This window comes from Aethalodelphis obliquidens, unplaced genomic scaffold (genome assembly GCF_003676395.1).
Source record: "Aethalodelphis obliquidens isolate GAN/ISIS:26980383/991018 unplaced genomic scaffold, ASM367639v1 scaffold18, whole genome shotgun sequence".
In the NCBI taxonomy this organism is placed as follows: Eukaryota; Metazoa; Chordata; class Mammalia; order Artiodactyla; family Delphinidae; genus Aethalodelphis; species Aethalodelphis obliquidens.
This window is the reverse complement of record NW_020837962.1, coordinates 29,636,550-29,652,933: the sequence shown is the minus strand read 5'-3', so window position 1 is coordinate 29,652,933 and position 16,384 is coordinate 29,636,550. Positions and strand designations below refer to the sequence as shown.

Here is a 16,384-nt window from a genome sequence, read left to right as displayed (position 1 = left end):
GGGAAGTCCCCAGTTGGATAGCAAGTTTTAGTATCTTCTAGGCCTCTTATTAAAACTGATGTACCTTTTCTCTAGTGAACATTTAAAAAAATACTATAAACTACTGGAGTCACAAAAGTTTTTTTTGTTTTTTTTAAATGCACACATTTTAAAATGCACTTAAATGGGGCAAAAGAGTATATAATGATGGAATTCATTTTGAATGAATTCAAAAGGGACAAAGGGTGTACAATAAAAAGTCAGTCTCTTTCCCTTCCTTGTTCCCCACAAAGTGTAGTTTCTCTACCGATTGTTTTGTACCTTGTTCTTTTTCATTCAGTAATATTCCCTGAATATGCTCCCCATCAAAAGAAAGCTGATTCATTCCTCCTAATCAAAACACTATATGAATGGACCATAACGTATTTAACCAGTTCCCTATTGATGGATGTTTAGGTGTTTTCCAATTTTTCCCTAAAACAAATAATGTAATAACTGTTCTTGTGTACAGACATATCAACTCACATATTTGAGTATAACTGTGGTATAAATATCAAGGGGTGGATTTTTTGGGTCAAAGCCATGCAGAATGGTAATTCTGATAGAAATTGCCAAATTGCCTTCCATAGAGGCTAGATTAATTCATAATTTGACCTACAAGCAGTGTATGTATGAGAGAGCCTATTTCCCCATACTCTTGCTAACTCAGATAGTGCATGAAACTTTTTGATCTTTGCCAGTATAAGACCTTATAAGAGCCATTGTAGTTCCTTTTCTATGAACTATGTGTTCACATCCTTTGCTTATTAGTCTACTGGGTTGTTGGTATTTTATTATCGATTTGGAAGAGCTCTTGATATATTAGAGACTGGCCTTTTGTTTGTAGTATGTGTTGCAATGACTTTTTTAAACTTCATTTATAGTTTTTTTGTCATGCATAAAATTTTCATTTTTTTAATTAAAATGTACCAATCTTTTCTTTATGGATTCTGGATTTTGCATTTTTAAAGTATATCATATTTGAAATGTATTCTAGTACTTTCATACATCTGAGATTTTAATCAGTGCCTGTTGCCTCAGCTCTATAGCTTGCTTGGATCTCTCCTCTGAAAGCCAGAGAAGAGAAGCTCCCTGGTCCTATTATATGATTTAACTCCTAAATGTAGGGTACCTTGTATGTTTGCAGTGGTTTCATGGGTGCTATCTTTGCTCTTCTTGATTTGATTGTAGATTCTTTGAAAGCACAAACTCTATCTTAATTTTCTATATCCCTCTACCCAGGAGCCTTAAACTTGGTTTCATTTATAGCACTCTGTACTTTAGGAGGGCAGAGAAGGGAGGGCTGCCACAACTCTAGAGTGGTTGGGGAATCATCCTGCACCCCAAAGTCCTATCTCACCAGCTTGAGTTTTCCTGTCACCTTTGGGTTGACAGCTGCTATTTGGCTGTTAGATTCAGATACATTTTGTTCATAGGCTATGGACACAGAACTCCTTACCAATTAAGCAAGCAGGGGCTGGAGGCAAAGAGCCTAGGACAACAGCCCTAGTAACATTTGCCTTCCGGGTTCTTGTTCCCTTCTGGAAGAATGATTCCTTTCAATCTTCCACTTTTTAGACAACACATTTTTAACACTGCCCCTCCATGTTTGATATTTATGCTGATGATCTGCCATGTCTGAATTCCTTGACTGTGATGTCACTTACATGTTCCTGACTATTATTTTAAGCAGTAGATGACTGAGTTTACTTTTAACATTGAGCTCAATTGCCAAAGCAAGGGTTTTAATGGGGAATCTCTTGGCAAGGAAATTGATAGGAGGGTCTCCAAGGACCAGCTGATCCCATCCTGGAGGAGGCGACTAGGAAAGTCTGACTCTCCCAGCATCCTTGCAGCACGTAGGGGTTGAGGGTAAAGGAAATATCAGAAGTGTTCCATAACTCCAAGGAGTTTGAAGTTTATTTGTAGAGAAAATCCATGAATGTGGTACAATTAGAGGTGTGAGTCCTGAAATTACACTCAGTTGTGGCTCAGAGAAGAGATGGGCCAGTGTGACCAAGAGTAGAGAAAAGCTCCTTTCTGGAAGGAATAAGACCGGAATGTGATCTTAGGGCAGGGTTTCTGAATCTGCGATTCTTGGATTTGGGAGTCTAAATCAGGTGGTCCATAAGCCTGGATTAGAAAAAACTACACCTCCATTTGCACCGGCTTTTAATGGAAATTTAGCATTTCCTTCCATGGTGAATGTAGGCCACAAACCACAGTACTACAGAGCACTTGTGACTTCATGACTACCAGAATCACAGATTTTTCATATTGCATCACAGTTGCTATTTTCAAACAATGCTCACCTTCATCATCACTTTGATATCAACTAATTAAACAGATATGTTACTTATATCCATTTTGAAAAATATTTTGGTTACTATAGTTCAATATAGTTCCATTTTGTAATCCTATGTATTTTATTTCATAAATTTGAAAACGTTATTCTAACGTCCAGCAGTTTTGGGCCCTCAACTTCTATTTTAGTTCTTGGCACACGGTAGTTGTTCGATAAATAATTGAATAAATAAAACAACAGGGGCACAAGGCTGAAGAGATAAGTTGGGGCCACATTCCTGACTTAGCAATTAGAAAATGCATAAGTATGTTTTGTTTATGTGTTATCTAGTTTCAGAAAAAAATTTAAGGCAGTTTATTAGAATAGATAGCATACAACAAGGTAGATTAAGTTACCTAGGAACTAGGCAAGGAAAGAGTAAAGCTGAGTCAGGAATGAGGCTAAAAAATGATGTTACAGAAAGTGTAAAGATTTGATTCTAGAAGGCAACACAAAAAGGAAAACCTGAATAATTGTATAATTCACATTGCCCTTAAGAAAATCAAAACAATTGGTTAAGAGAAGCCGTAACAGTAATTTCTCCTGAAGATTTTATCAAAGAAGAGCCAAAGTTTGCTTTCTTACCATGATTCACTGGAAGTGATGTACTCCAGATGCAAGTTAGGCCCATGGGCAGTAAGTTGGATCTCAATCAAAGACTGAGCAAGAGCTCCACAGAAACAAGGAAGAGGGCTTATTTTGAAGCAGATGCCAGTTAGGTAAGCAGTGGGAGTCCAGATGGGCCTCTGGAGACCAGACAAAATGAGGACCAAGCAGAAGACAGTGACACAAGAGGCGGAAACACTGCCGTGGATGAGGAAGGAACGGGTGCAGAAAAGGTGACCCGAGGCAGGCCCCTTGAACAAGTGCCCGGTGATAATTGAAGAATAGCAGTCAGCTCGGAACTGGGATGGGAAGGATACCATCATGCTGTGCACTCAGAGGACTGGTGACCCAGTGTGTGTTTTCTACTTTGGGCCACTTTAAGTGCCGATTCACAACTCTACAAAAGGGAGAATTGGGACAAGGAAGGGGCAGATGTTCAGAGGACTTATTTCACCATTCAGCTGTCCTAGGAAACTTCAGGTGGGAGATGTGCACTTAAAATGAGAGTTGGAAACCAGCTGGGGGTCTTTATTTATCCAGATAATCCCTCTGTCTCATCACCCAAGACTCATTCAGCACCGCAGTGGGGAGCCAGGTGTGTGCTATCATGAGGTCCTGGCTTCTTTGCCAAAACCCCTTCCCTTTTAACCTGGGCCTTGACAACTCCCTCCTTCCTAAGCATGAAGGGCTCCAACTCTGTGAGTCACTCTCTTTTTGTTCCTGCTTCACCGTGAATGGAGAGGGACAGCACATGCCTTAGAGACTCCCCTAACTCAGGGGTAGCCTACCATGCTCGCTAGAGACAAACAGATGAAAATCCAGAGACCAGTATACATTTACTGGTCTAACCCTACAGAGCTAAACAGAAGGTTACATAAATTAATCCTAATTTTGAAAACTAAATAACTCGATTTTACACTTTCATGCATTCACATTAAAAAAAAAAGGGAGAGACAGAATACAGAAAAAGTATCTTACTTTGGGATTCAAGTCAAAGAAAGTGTAGTATTTGAATCGTAACAGCAGCTGCTCATCCTCCTGGATGCCTTGCTCCATAAGGGAACGTGAGGAGTCTAGCCAACTGGAAAACAACAGGATGAGTTTTAAAAGTCAATCAATTTTACATACATAATTATAGTATTATACAATGTGTTTTTATATACATATACATGTATATCTACATGTATATGTGTGTATATATACACCCTTGGACAAAGTCCGGGTTAGTAATATAACCAAAACTCAGTAAGGGAGATGACTTGATAATAGCTTATATCTCCATTTTATCATACAGCTTTCCAAGTGCTTTTTTGTATGTATATATTTTCTCACTGACACTTTAAAGTAACCAACTGAAGGAGCCAGGGCAGTTCTTATTTTTATTTTTTTTTTGAGTTAATTTTTTTACAATTTAATTTAATTTATTTTGGCTGCACCAGGTCTTAGTTGCGGCATGTGGGATCTTTAGTGGTGGCATGTGGACTCAGTTGCAGCGGACGGGATATTTAGTTGTGGCATGCGGGCTCTTAGTGGCAGCATGCGGGATCTAGTTCCCTGACCAGGGATTGAACCCGGGCTCCCTACATTGGGAGCACAGAGTCTCACCCACTGGACCACCAGGGAAGTCCCCCAGGGCAGTTCTTATTTTCTCAGTTTTACGGATGAGGAAAATGAGCCTCAGCAACATTAAGTGATATGTTCAAGGTCACATGCCTCGTGGTGGAGCCAGAATTAGAATCTGCGCTTGGTGACTATTGCATGTACTTGTTCTGCATGTATTTGCTGACTGCTGACCACTTCTACACTAGGTGGTCCAACCCAGAACTGACTCTATCTTACAGAAAGTTCTATGTAGAACTTTCTGTAACGATGGAAATATTCTATATTGCCCTGCCCAACTGAGTAGTCACTAGCCACATGTGGTTACTGAAGGTTTAAATGTGGCTAGTGCCACATTTTAATTTTAATTAAATTCAAACATAAATGTAAATGTCCATATGCGGCTAGTGACTCCTGTACTGGGTAGCACAATTCTAGTGTTTGAAAAATAAATACTGGCAATGGTGAGGTGTGATGAAAAGTTAACAACAAAACAAGGTGGGAATGAAGGGCATCCAATACCACTGAAGGAAAATGGTTTGAACTTCTATCAAGTATTTTATATATGTTTATATATATTGATTATATATATTCATATATGTAATATTCTATTACATATTATATATTCCCTTTTGGGAGAATAAGAATAACCAAGATGCAGTCTCCAACCTAAAGGAATTGACAGTCCTGTGGGGTAACCAAGCCTTATACTAAAGGAACAAGGTAACACTGGAGCCAAAGAACAGAACTCAAGGGAAGTGACTGATCTTGAATGGTGACATCTCAGAAGGAAACTGTATGTGGCTGGGCTTTAAAGGACAAACAGGGACAGGCTGGTAGAGGAGGAGGGAAGGAGAGGGTTCTGGAGCAGGGGAAAAGCTGGAGGTGAGGCGGTGACACAAGAGTGAGCATGCACGTGGGGGGATGGGGTGCATGACAGCACAGCAGGACGGACAGATGGATATCTTCGGGACCAGATCTCACAGGGAGTGGAATGCTGTTAACAAACTTGACTTGACTTGGTGGACAACAGGGAGTGAAATAGATGGTGGTTTGAGAAATAAATTGTGTTTTCTGAGACCACTTCATACAAAAGCTGAAGGACTCACTTGTTGGATCACAGAATGGAGGAGTGCTCTACGAAAGACAGTGAGGTCACCTTGGGTCTCCCCTGCTGCTCCATGGGGACCAACCCACTTATAAGCTGTTCTACATTCCATAAAATACACTTTGCACACGTGTACGGTCAAAGAATTAGTATTCACATACAGTAAACCGTTGAATTAACCCAGTGAGTAAATGTTGTTACACTTTAAAAGTATTGAAATGATGAAAGGCTGCATTTTTCCCTTTTGTTGCTAAAATCAGCACTGACTTTTGTGAATAGTATACAATCCCTAGGTATGCTAACTTAAAAATGAAACACCCCTTCCCCCATCCCTGCAGCATCTCTCTTACTATATCAACATCAGTTCACAGAGACACAAAACAAAGTCATGTCCTTACCCTGCGTTAAGCTTGGCTTTGTCAACCAGAGACCGAGGCTGGTACATGTCTGCAAGAGCTTCTGGTGACTGAGGGGGCTGGCTGAATGCGAGGATACTGCAGTTTTGTTCAGTCAAAGGGCTGTCACTGAACCAAGTCATTGTGGATGACGCTGGCGTTCCGTTGATGGGGTCATATGTGGGGGTCATGGTTCTACTGTATAAGCCAGGACTTACTGCAAAGCAAAGAAGAGAATGAACTAGGATATGAGATTTGGGGTAGGAATCTTTAGAAAAATAATTACCAATATTGCTTGTACTAAAATGGATTTTGAAGTTAAATGTTTGTTAACATTGAAAATAATCAGATAAGTCATGAGTGATGGGGAGAGAAGTTAAACACAGGTAAAACTCCTGTCTGAATATTTAGCTCCTGGGAAGCTTGGGAACTCAGAGGCTGTAAAAATTTCCAAAATCAACCCAGACAGATGTGGGACTATCTCCTTCTCAATAATTCAAAATTCTCCTATTTCAGTAGTGAGTTCTGGCACTATTAGAAAACTGGAGCTCTCGCAGAATGCATGAATACACTATATTTTTTTGACAAATCCCCTAAACAAATCACAGTATTTAAAATTTTAAGAAACCAGCTAGTTGACGGTTTATAAATCATCTGACTCTATTTTGCATAAGGAAAGCATAAATAATCCTTTTCATTCTTTTCATTGGAATATACTATGCAAGAAGCCCTCAGAGTTGCAAGCAAGCTAGAGATTAATTCTTTTTTCTTTTTTTTACATCTTTATTGGAGTATAATTGCTTTACAATGGTGTGTTAGTTTCTGCTTTATAACAAAGGGAATCAGTTATACATATATATATGTTCCCATATCTCTTCCCTCTTGCGTCACCCACCCTCCCACCCTCCTTATCCCACCCATACAGGTGGTCACAAAGCACCGAGCTGATCTCCATGTGCTATGCGGCTGCTTCCCACTAGCTATCTATTTTACGTTTGGTAGTGTATATATGTCCATGCCTCTCTCACTTTGTCACAGCTTACCCTTCCCCTCCGCATATCCTCAAGTCCATTCTCTAGTAGGTCTGTGTCTTTATTCCCGTCTTACCCCTAGGTTCTTCATGACATTTTTTTTGCTTAGATTCCATATATATGTGTTAGCATATGATATTTGTCTTTCTCTTTATGACTTATTTCACTCTGTATGACAGACTCTAGGTCCATCCACCTCACTACAAATAACTCAATTTCGTTTCTTTTTATGGCTGAGTAATATTCCATTGTATATATGTGCCACATCTTCTTTATCCATTCATCCGATGATGGAAACTTAGGTTGTTTCCATCTCCTGGCTATTGTAAATAGAGCTGCAATGAACATTTTGCTACATGACTCTTTTTGAATTATGGTTTTCTCAGGGTGTATGCCCAGTAGTGGGATTGCTGGGTCATATGGTAGTTCTATTTGTAGTTTTTTGAGGAACCTCCATACTGTGCTTCATAGTGGCTGTACCAATTCACATTCCCACCAGCAGTGCAAGAGTGTTCCCTTTTCTCCACACGCTCTCCAGCATTTATTATTTCTAGATTTTTTGATGATGGCCATTCTGACCGGTGTGAGATGATATCTCATTGTAGTTTTGATTTGCATTTCTCTAATGATTAATGATGTTGAGCATTCATTCATGTGTTTGTTGGCCATCTGTGTGTCTTCTTTGGAGAAATGTCTATTTAGGTCTTCTGCCCATTTTTGGATTGGGTTGTTTGTTTTTTTGTTATTGATCTGCATGAGCTGCTTGTAAATTTTGGAGATTAATCCTTTGTAAGTTGCTTCATTTGCAAATATTTTCTCCCATTCTGAGGGTTGTCTTTTGGTCTTGTTTATGGTTTCCTTTGCTGTGCAAAAGTTTTTAAGTTTCATTAGGTCCCATTTGTTTATCTTTGTTTTTATTTCCATTTCTCTAGGAGGTGGGTCAAAAAGGATCTTGCTGTGATTTATGTCATAGAGTGTTCTGCCGATGTTTTCCTCTAAGAGTTTGATACTTTCTGGCCTTACATTTAGGTCTTTAATCCATTTTAAACTTATTTTTGTGTATGGTGTTAGGGATTGTTCTAATCTCATACTTTTACATATACTTGTCCAGTTTCCCTATCACCACTTATTGAAGAGGCTGTCCTTTCTCCACTGTGCATTCCTGCCTACTTTATCAAAGATAAGGTGACAATATGTGCGTGGGTTTATCTCTGGGCATTCTATCCTGTTCCATTGATTCTATATTTCTGTTTTTGTGCCAACACCATACTGTCTTGATTACTGTAGCTTTGTAGTATAGCCTGACATCAGGGAGCCTGATTCCTCCAGCTCTGTTTTTCGTTCTCAAGATTGCTTTGGCTATTCAGGGTCTTTTGTGTTTCCATACAAATTGTGAATTTTTTTGCTCTAGTTCTGTGAAAAATGCCAGGGGTAGTTTGATAGGGATTGCATTGAATCTGTAGATTGCTTTGGGTAGTAGAGTCATTTTCACAATGTTGATTCTTCCAATCCAAGAACATGGTATATCTCTCCATCTATTTGTATCACCTTTAATTTATTTCATCAGTGTCTTACAATTTTCTGCATACAGGTCTGTTGTCTTCATAGGTAGGTTTATTCCTAGATATTTTATTCTTTTTGTTGCAATGGTAAATGGGAGTGTTTTTTTGATTTCGCTTTCAGATTTTTCATCATTAGTGTATAGGAATGTCAGAGATTTCTGTGCATTAATTTTGTATACTGCTACTTTACCAAATTCATTGATGAGCTCTAGTAGTTTTCTGGTAGCATCTTTAGGATTCTCTATGTATAGTATCATGTCATTTGCAAACAGTGACAGCTTTACGCCTTCATTTCTGTTTTGGATTCCTTTTATTTCCTTTTCTTCTCTGATTGCTATGGGTAAAACTTCCAAAACTATGTTGAATAAGAGTGGTGAGAGTGGGCAGCCTTGTCTTGTTTCTGATCTTAGTGGAAATGCTTTCAGTTTTTCACCATTGAGGACAATGTTGGCTGTGGGTTTGTCATATATGACCTTTATTATGTTGAGGAAAGTTCCCTCTATGCCTACATTCTGCAGGGTTTTTATCATAAATGTGTGATGAATTTTGCCAAAAGCTTTCTCTGCGTCTATTGAGATGATCATATGGTTTTCTCCTTCAATTTGTTAATATGGTGTATCACGTTGATTGATTTGCGTATATTGAAGAATCCTTGCATTCCTGGAATTAACCCCACTTAATCATGGTGTATGATCCTTTTAACGTGCTGTTGGATTCTGTTTGCTAGTATTTTCTTGAGGATTTTTGCATCTATGTTCATCAGTGATATTGGCCTTTAATATTCTTTCTTTGTGACATCTTTGTCTGGTTTTGGTATCAGGGTGATAGTGGCCTCATAGAATGAGTTAGGGAGTGTTCCTCCCTCTGCTATATTTTGGAAGAGTTTGAGAAGGATAGGTGTTAGCTCTTCTCTAAATGTTTGATAGAATTTGCCTGTGAAGTCATCTGGTCCTGGGCTTTTATTTTTTGGAAGATTTTTAATCACAGTTTCAATTTCAGTGCTTGTGATTGGTCTGTTCATATTTTCTATTTCTTCTGGATTCAGTGTTGGCATGTTGTGCATTTCTAAGTATTTGTCCATTTCGTCTGGGTTGTCCATTTTATTGGCATAGACTTGCTTGTAGTAATCTCTCATGATCTTTTGTATTTCTTCAGTGTCACTTGTTATTTCTTTTTCATTTCTAATTCTATTGATTTGAGTCTTCTCCATTTTTTTCCTTGAAGAGTGTGGCTAATAGTTTATCAATTTTGTTTATCTTCTCAAAGAACCAGGTTTTAGTTTTATTGATCTTTGCTATCATTTCCTTCATTTCTTTCTCATTTATTTCTGATCTGATTTTTATGATTTCTTTCCTTCTGCTAACTGTGGGGGTTTTTTGTTCTTATTTCTCTAATTGCTTTAGGTGCAAGGTTAGGTTGTTTATTCGAGATATTTTCTGTTTCTTAAGGTAGGATTGGATTGCTATAAACTTCCTTCTTAGAACTGCTTTTGCTGCATCCCATAGGTTTTGGGTCGTCGTGTCTCCACTGTCATTTGTTTCTAGGTATTTTTTGATTTCCTCTTTGATTTCTTCAGTGATCACTTCATTATTGAGTAGTGTATTGTTTAGCCTCCATATGTTTGTATTTTTTACAGATCTTTTCCTGTAATTGATATCTAGTCTCATAGCATTGTGGTCAGAAAACATACCAGATACGATTTCAATTTTCTTAAATTTACCAAGGCTTGATTTGTGACCCAAGATATGATGTATTCTGTAGAATGATCCATAAGCACTTGAGAAAAACGTGTATTCTGTTGTTTTTGGATGGAATGTCCTATAGATATCGATTAAGTCCATCTTGTTTCATGTATCATTTAAAACTTGTGTTTCCTTATTTATTTTCACTTTGGATGATCTGTCCATTGGTGAAAGTGGGGTGTTAAAGTCCCCTACTATGAATGTGTTACTGTCGATTTCCCCTTTTATGGCTGTTAGTATTTGCCTTATGTATTGAGATGCTCCTATGTTGGCTGCATAAATATTTACAATTGTTATATCTTCTTCGTGGATCGTTCCCTTGATCATTATGTAGTGTCCTTCTTTGTCTCTTGTAATAGTCTTTATTTTAAAGTCTATTTTGTCTGATATGAGAATTGCTACTCCAGCTTTCTTTTGATTTCCATTTGCATGGAATATCTTTTTCCATCCCCTCACTTTCAGTCTGTATGTGTCCCTAGGTCTGAAGTGGGTCTCTTGTAGACAGCATATATATGGGTCTTGTTCTTGTACCCATTCAGCCAGTCTGTGTCTTTTGGTGGGAACATTTAATCCATTTACATTTAAGGTAATTATCGATATGCTGGTTCCTGTTCCCATTTTCTTAATTGTTTTGGGTTCATTATTGTAGGTCTTTTCCTTCTCTTGTGTTTCTTGCCTAGAGAAGTTCCTTTAGCATTTGTTGTAAAGCTGGTTTGGTGGTGCTGAACTCTCTTAGCTTTTGCTTGTCTGTAAAGGTTTTAATTTCTCCATCAAATCTGAATGAGATCCTTGCTGGGTAGAGTAATCTTGGTTGTAGGTTTTTCTCCTACATCACTTTAAATATGTCCTACCAGTCCCTTCTGGCTTGCAGAGTTTCTGCTGAAAAATCAGCTGTTAACCTTATGGGGATTCCCTTGTGTGTTATTTGTTGCTTTTCCCTTGCTGCTTTTAATATGTCTTCTTTGTATTTAATTTTTGACAGTTTGATTAATATGTATCTTGGTGTGTTTCTCCTTGGATTTATCCCGTATGGGACTCTCTGTGCTTTCTGGACTTGATTAACTATTTCCTTTCCCATATTAGGGAAGTTTTCAACTGTAATCTCTTCAAATATTTTCTCAGTCCTTTCTTTTTCTCTTCTTCTTCTGGAACCCCTATAATTCGAATGTTGGTACATTTAATGTTTCCCAGAGGTCTCTGAGACTGTTCTCTGTTCTTTTTATTCTATTTGCTTTATTTGGCTCTGCAGTAGTTATTTCCACTATTTTATCTTCCAGGTCACTTATCCGTTCTTCTGCCTCAGTTATTCTGCTATTGATCCCTTCTAGAGTATTTTTCATTTCATTTATTTGTTGTTCATCGTTGCTTGTTTCCTCTTTAGTTCTTCTAGATCCTTGTTAAATGTTTCTTGCATTTTCTCTATTCTATTTCCAAGATTTTGGATCATATTTACTATCATTATTCTGAATTCTTTTTCAGGTAGACTGCCTATTTCCTCTTCATTTGTTCGGTCTGGTGGGTTTTATCTTGCTCCTTCATCTGCTGTGTGATTTTCTGTCTTCTCATTTTGCTTATCTTACTGTGTTTGGGGTCTCCTTTTTGCAGGCTGCAGGTTCATAGTTCCCGTTGTTTTTGGTGTTTGTCCCCAGTGGCTAAAGTGGGTTCAGTGTGTTGTGTAGGCTTCCTGGTGGAGGGGACTAGTGCCTGTGTTCTGGTGGATGAGCCTTGATCTTGTCTTTCTGGTGGGCAGGTCCATGTCTGGGGGTGTTTTTTGGGGTGTCTGTGGACTTACTATGAGTTTAGGCAGCCTCTCTGCTAATGGGTGGGGTTGTGGTCCTGTCTCGTTAGTTGTTTGGCATAGGGTATACAGCACTGTAGCTTGCTGGTTGTTGAATGAAGCTGGGTGTTGGTGTTGAGATGGAGATATCGGGGAGATTTTTGCCATTTGATATTATGTGGAGCTGGGAGGTCTCATGTGGACTAGTGTCCCGAAGTTGGCTCTCCCTCCTTAGAGGCACAGCACTGACTCCTGGCTGCAGCATCAAGAGCCTTTCTTCCACATGGCTCAGAATAAAAGGGAGAAAAATTAGAAAGAAAGAAAGAAAGAAAGAAAGAAAGAAGGAAAGAAAGAAAGAAAGAAAGAAAGAAAGAAAGAAAGAAAGAAAGAAAGAAAAAGAAAGAAAGAAAAAGAAAGAAAGAAAGGAAGAAAGAAAGAAAGAAAGATAGCAAAATAAAATAAAGTAAGATAAAATAAAATAAGGGCTTCCTTGGTAGCGCAGTGGTTGAGAGTCCGCCTGTCGATGCAGGGGACATGGGTTCATGCCCCAGTCTGGGAAGATCCCACATGCCGCGGAGCGGCTGGGTCCCTGAGCCATGGCTGCTGAGCCTGCGCATCCGGAGCCTGTGCTCCGCAACGGGAGAGGCCACAACAGTGAGAGGTGGGCATACCGAAAAAAAAAAAAAAAAGTTATTAAAATGAAAAATAATTATTAAGAAAAAAAATTTTTTTAAAAGTACCAAAACAACAACAACAACAAAACTAAGGAACTATAGAACCCTAGGACAAATGGTAAAAGCAAAGCTATAGATTCAAAATCTTACACAGAAGAATACACATACACACTTGTAAAAAGAGGAAAAGGGGAAAAAATAATAAATCTGGCTCTCAAAGTCCACCTCCTCAATTTGGGATGATTCGTTGCCTATTCTTGTATTCCACAGATGCAGGGTACATCAAGTTGATTGTGGAGATTTAATACGCTACTCCTGAGGCTTCTAGGAGAGATTTCCCTTTCTCTTCTTTGTTCGCACAGCTCCCGGGGCTCAGCTTTGGATTTGGCCCTGCCTCTGTGTGTAGGTCACCGAAGGTTGTCTGTTCTTCACTCAGACAAGACGGGGTTAAAGGAGCAGCTGACTCGGGGCCTCTTGACTCACTCAGGCCGGGAGGAGGGAGGGGTACGATGCAGGGCGAGCCTGCAGCGGCAGAGGAGGGTGGGATGTTGCACCAGCCTGAGGCGTGCCGTGCGTTCTCCCAGGGAAGTTGTCCCTGGATCCTGGGACCCTGGCAGTGGCGGGCTGCACAGGCTCTCCGGAAGGGAGGTGTGGATAGTGACCTGTGCTCGCAGAGGTTTCTTGGTGGCGGCGGCAGCAGCCTTAGCAACTCATGCCTGTGTGTTAGCCGCGGCTCGCACCCGTCTCTGGAACTCCTTTAAGCAGTGCTCTTAATCCCCTCTCCTCGCGCACCAGGAAACAAAGAGGGAAGAAAAAGTCTCTTGACTCTTTGGCAGGTCCAGACTTTTCCCGGACTCCCTCCCGGCTAGCAGTGGTGCACTACTAACCCCCTGCAGGCTGTGTTCATTCTGCAAACCCCAGTCCTCTCCCTGCGCTCCAACTGAAGCCTGGGCCTCAGCTCCCAGCCTTGCCTGCCCCGGCGGGTGAGCAGACAAAACTCTCGGGCTGGTGAGTGCTGGTTAGCACCGATCCTCTGCGTGGGAATCTCTCCACTTTGCCCTCCACCCCCCAGTTGCTGTGCTCTGCTCCGCGGCTCCGAAGCTTCCCCCCTCCACCACCTGCAGTCTCTGCCAGCGAAGGGGCTTCCTCGTGTGTGGAAACCTTTCCTCCTTCACAGGTCCCTCCCACTGGTGCAGGTCCCGTCCCAATTCTTTTCTCTCTGTTTTTTCTTTTTTCTTTTGCCCTACCCAGGTACGTGGACAGTTTCTTGCCTTTTGGGAGGTGAGGTCTTCTGCCAGCGTTCAGTAGGTGTTCTGTAAGAGTTGTTCCACGTGTAGATGTATTTCTGGTGTATCTGTGGGGAGGAAGGTGATCTCCGCGTCTTACTCTTCCGCCATCTTCCTCCGACCGAGATTAATTCTTATATATAGGCATATCTTATTTTATTGTGCTTTGCAGATACTGGTTTTTTGTTTTTTTAGAAATTAAAGGTTTGTGGCAACTGTGTGTTGAGCAAGTCTACTGGCACCATTTTTCCAATGGCATTTGCTCACTTCGTGTCTCTGTGTCATATTTTGGTAATTCTAATATTTTAAGCTTTTCCATTATTATTATATTTGTCATGGGGGTCAGTGATCAGTGATCTTTGATGTTACTGTTATGACTTGCTGAAGGCTCAGATTATGTTAGCATTTTTGTAAATAAAGTATTTTTTAATTAAGGTATGTACATTTTTTTTAAAGACATAATGCTATTGCACACTTAATAGTAACAGTAGAGTGTAAACTTTTAGCTTTTTTTTTGCATACGCGGGCCTCTCACTGTTGTGGCCTGTCCTGCTGCAGAGCAGAGGCTCTGGACGCGCAGGCTCAGCGGCCATGGCTCACGGGTCCAGCTGCTCCGCAGCATGTGGGATCTTCCTGGACCGGGGCATGAACCCGTGTCCCCTGCATCAGCAGACTCTCAACCACTGCACCACCAGGGAAGCCCTAGAGTGTAAACTTTTATATGAGCTGGGAAACAAAAAAAATTCGTGTGACTTTCTTTATTGCTGTGGTCTGCAATAGCTCTGATGTACGACTGTAAAAATAAAAGGATGATGCCTTTACAGAATTTTTACTGCCCCTCCTGTTACACGCCCAACTCAAAATTTAAATTGAGTTCAGGAAAGAGTGATATGAAGGTAGGATCAGGAAGAGAAGTATATCTGAGTGATCTAACAAATTTCCTTTACTCCCCAAATTCATGGCCAATTCTACTAAAGTTTTACATTCATCCGTGACCTAATACATACAATTAAAATAATGAGGCATACAACATACCTTGTCAAAAAATTTCTGTTAGTTCTAAAATTAGTTGGATATTCTATCCTCATCACTGGAATCTTCAATTTTAGTCCTTCTTTGTTTGGGGGAGAGAAGAAAGGTGACCAGAGGGGAGGAGAGTTCTTGGGACTTAAGAATTTAAGAAATGCTTGGATTTAATAATGAATTAAAACAACAAAACACCTATCATAAATCTTACCTGGCGGACCCGAATTTGTTGGAGAACACTCCAGGCTTAAAATATCTTCAATTATGGGCTCCTTATTATTTTTTTCTTTTCTTTTTTTCTTTTTAAAATATTCACCAGAAGGCTTTAACAAGGAAACTTCTTCTGCTCTTCTAATATCTAAAAAATATATAAAAAAGAAAGAAGACATGCAAAAAGTAAAAAGAAAATTCCTTCTAAGACTCAAGAGTCATGTTGGGCATCTGAAACCATTTCTCAGGAAATTCCTGAGAGATAAATGGAACTAAATCGCATTCCTTTTGAAGAAATTGAAGGGGATAAGTGACCCCCAAAATGGGTGTGTGTGGGGGTCAGATAGTGGAGAGAGATTCAGTCTAGGAAAATTTCTAATTTGTTTTTTAATCTACTGTGAAAATATTTCAAACATATCCAATGTGAAGGGAATAGTATAGTGGCTCCTTCCTGTGATCATCACTCTGCTTAAACTGCTCTCAGCATTTCGCTATGCTTGTGTCATCTATTGACTACGTTTTCCCCTCCCTCCTTGCTTCTTTCCTTCCTCCCTCCCTTCCTTCCTTTTCTGTTTTTAGGTTTTTAAGCAACAACAAAAGACCCCATCTTTTTTCTTTATGGAACAGCGGTCTTCAGAGCCTTTCTCTGCCCAACAGCTACTTTCATCCCCGAGGCAGACATGGTAGGTGCCCCGCCCACCCCTTGGCCATCACCATTTCAGTGAGCTCTGACCCCCTTCCAATGGCAGCTAGGATGTGTCTCTCTATCCAAGGGCTTGCTCTGGATGCCAGAGTCCACACTGCTCAGATACAGATGCAACTGGCCACATGAGTTCAGTGAATTAATGCTCCCCAAGATCAGCCCTTGATGACTCAATGACTGATGAGAATGGTGTATTAACACCCTAGTTCCCTTGCCCCTTGGGTGGCACAGCCCCAAGACATGTCCACACTGCCTCCCAGAGGTCCCCAGTTGCCCAAAGTGTGACTTGATCAGTGATACTTG

General features: G+C 40.1%; 1 protein-coding gene across 2 annotated transcripts in view; it reads right to left on the bottom strand.

Annotated features, from left to right (window-relative positions):
* Nucleotides 1-16,384, bottom strand: part of FERMT1 (FERM domain containing kindlin 1) — a 66,235-nt gene that overhangs the window by 32,996 nt on the left and 16,855 nt on the right. The window contains exons 4-6 of one of the 2 annotated variants that reach the window (XM_027118195.1): nt 15,380-15,526; nt 6,074-6,287; nt 3,947-4,049 (exon numbers count right to left, since the gene is read on the bottom strand). In XM_027118195.1, the coding sequence (XP_026973996.1) occupies nt 3,947-4,049; nt 6,074-6,287; nt 15,380-15,526 (464 nt within the window). The remainder of the gene's footprint in view (nt 1-3,946; nt 4,050-6,073; nt 6,288-15,379; nt 15,527-16,384) is intronic. The other variant, XM_027118196.1, reaches the window with a different exon arrangement.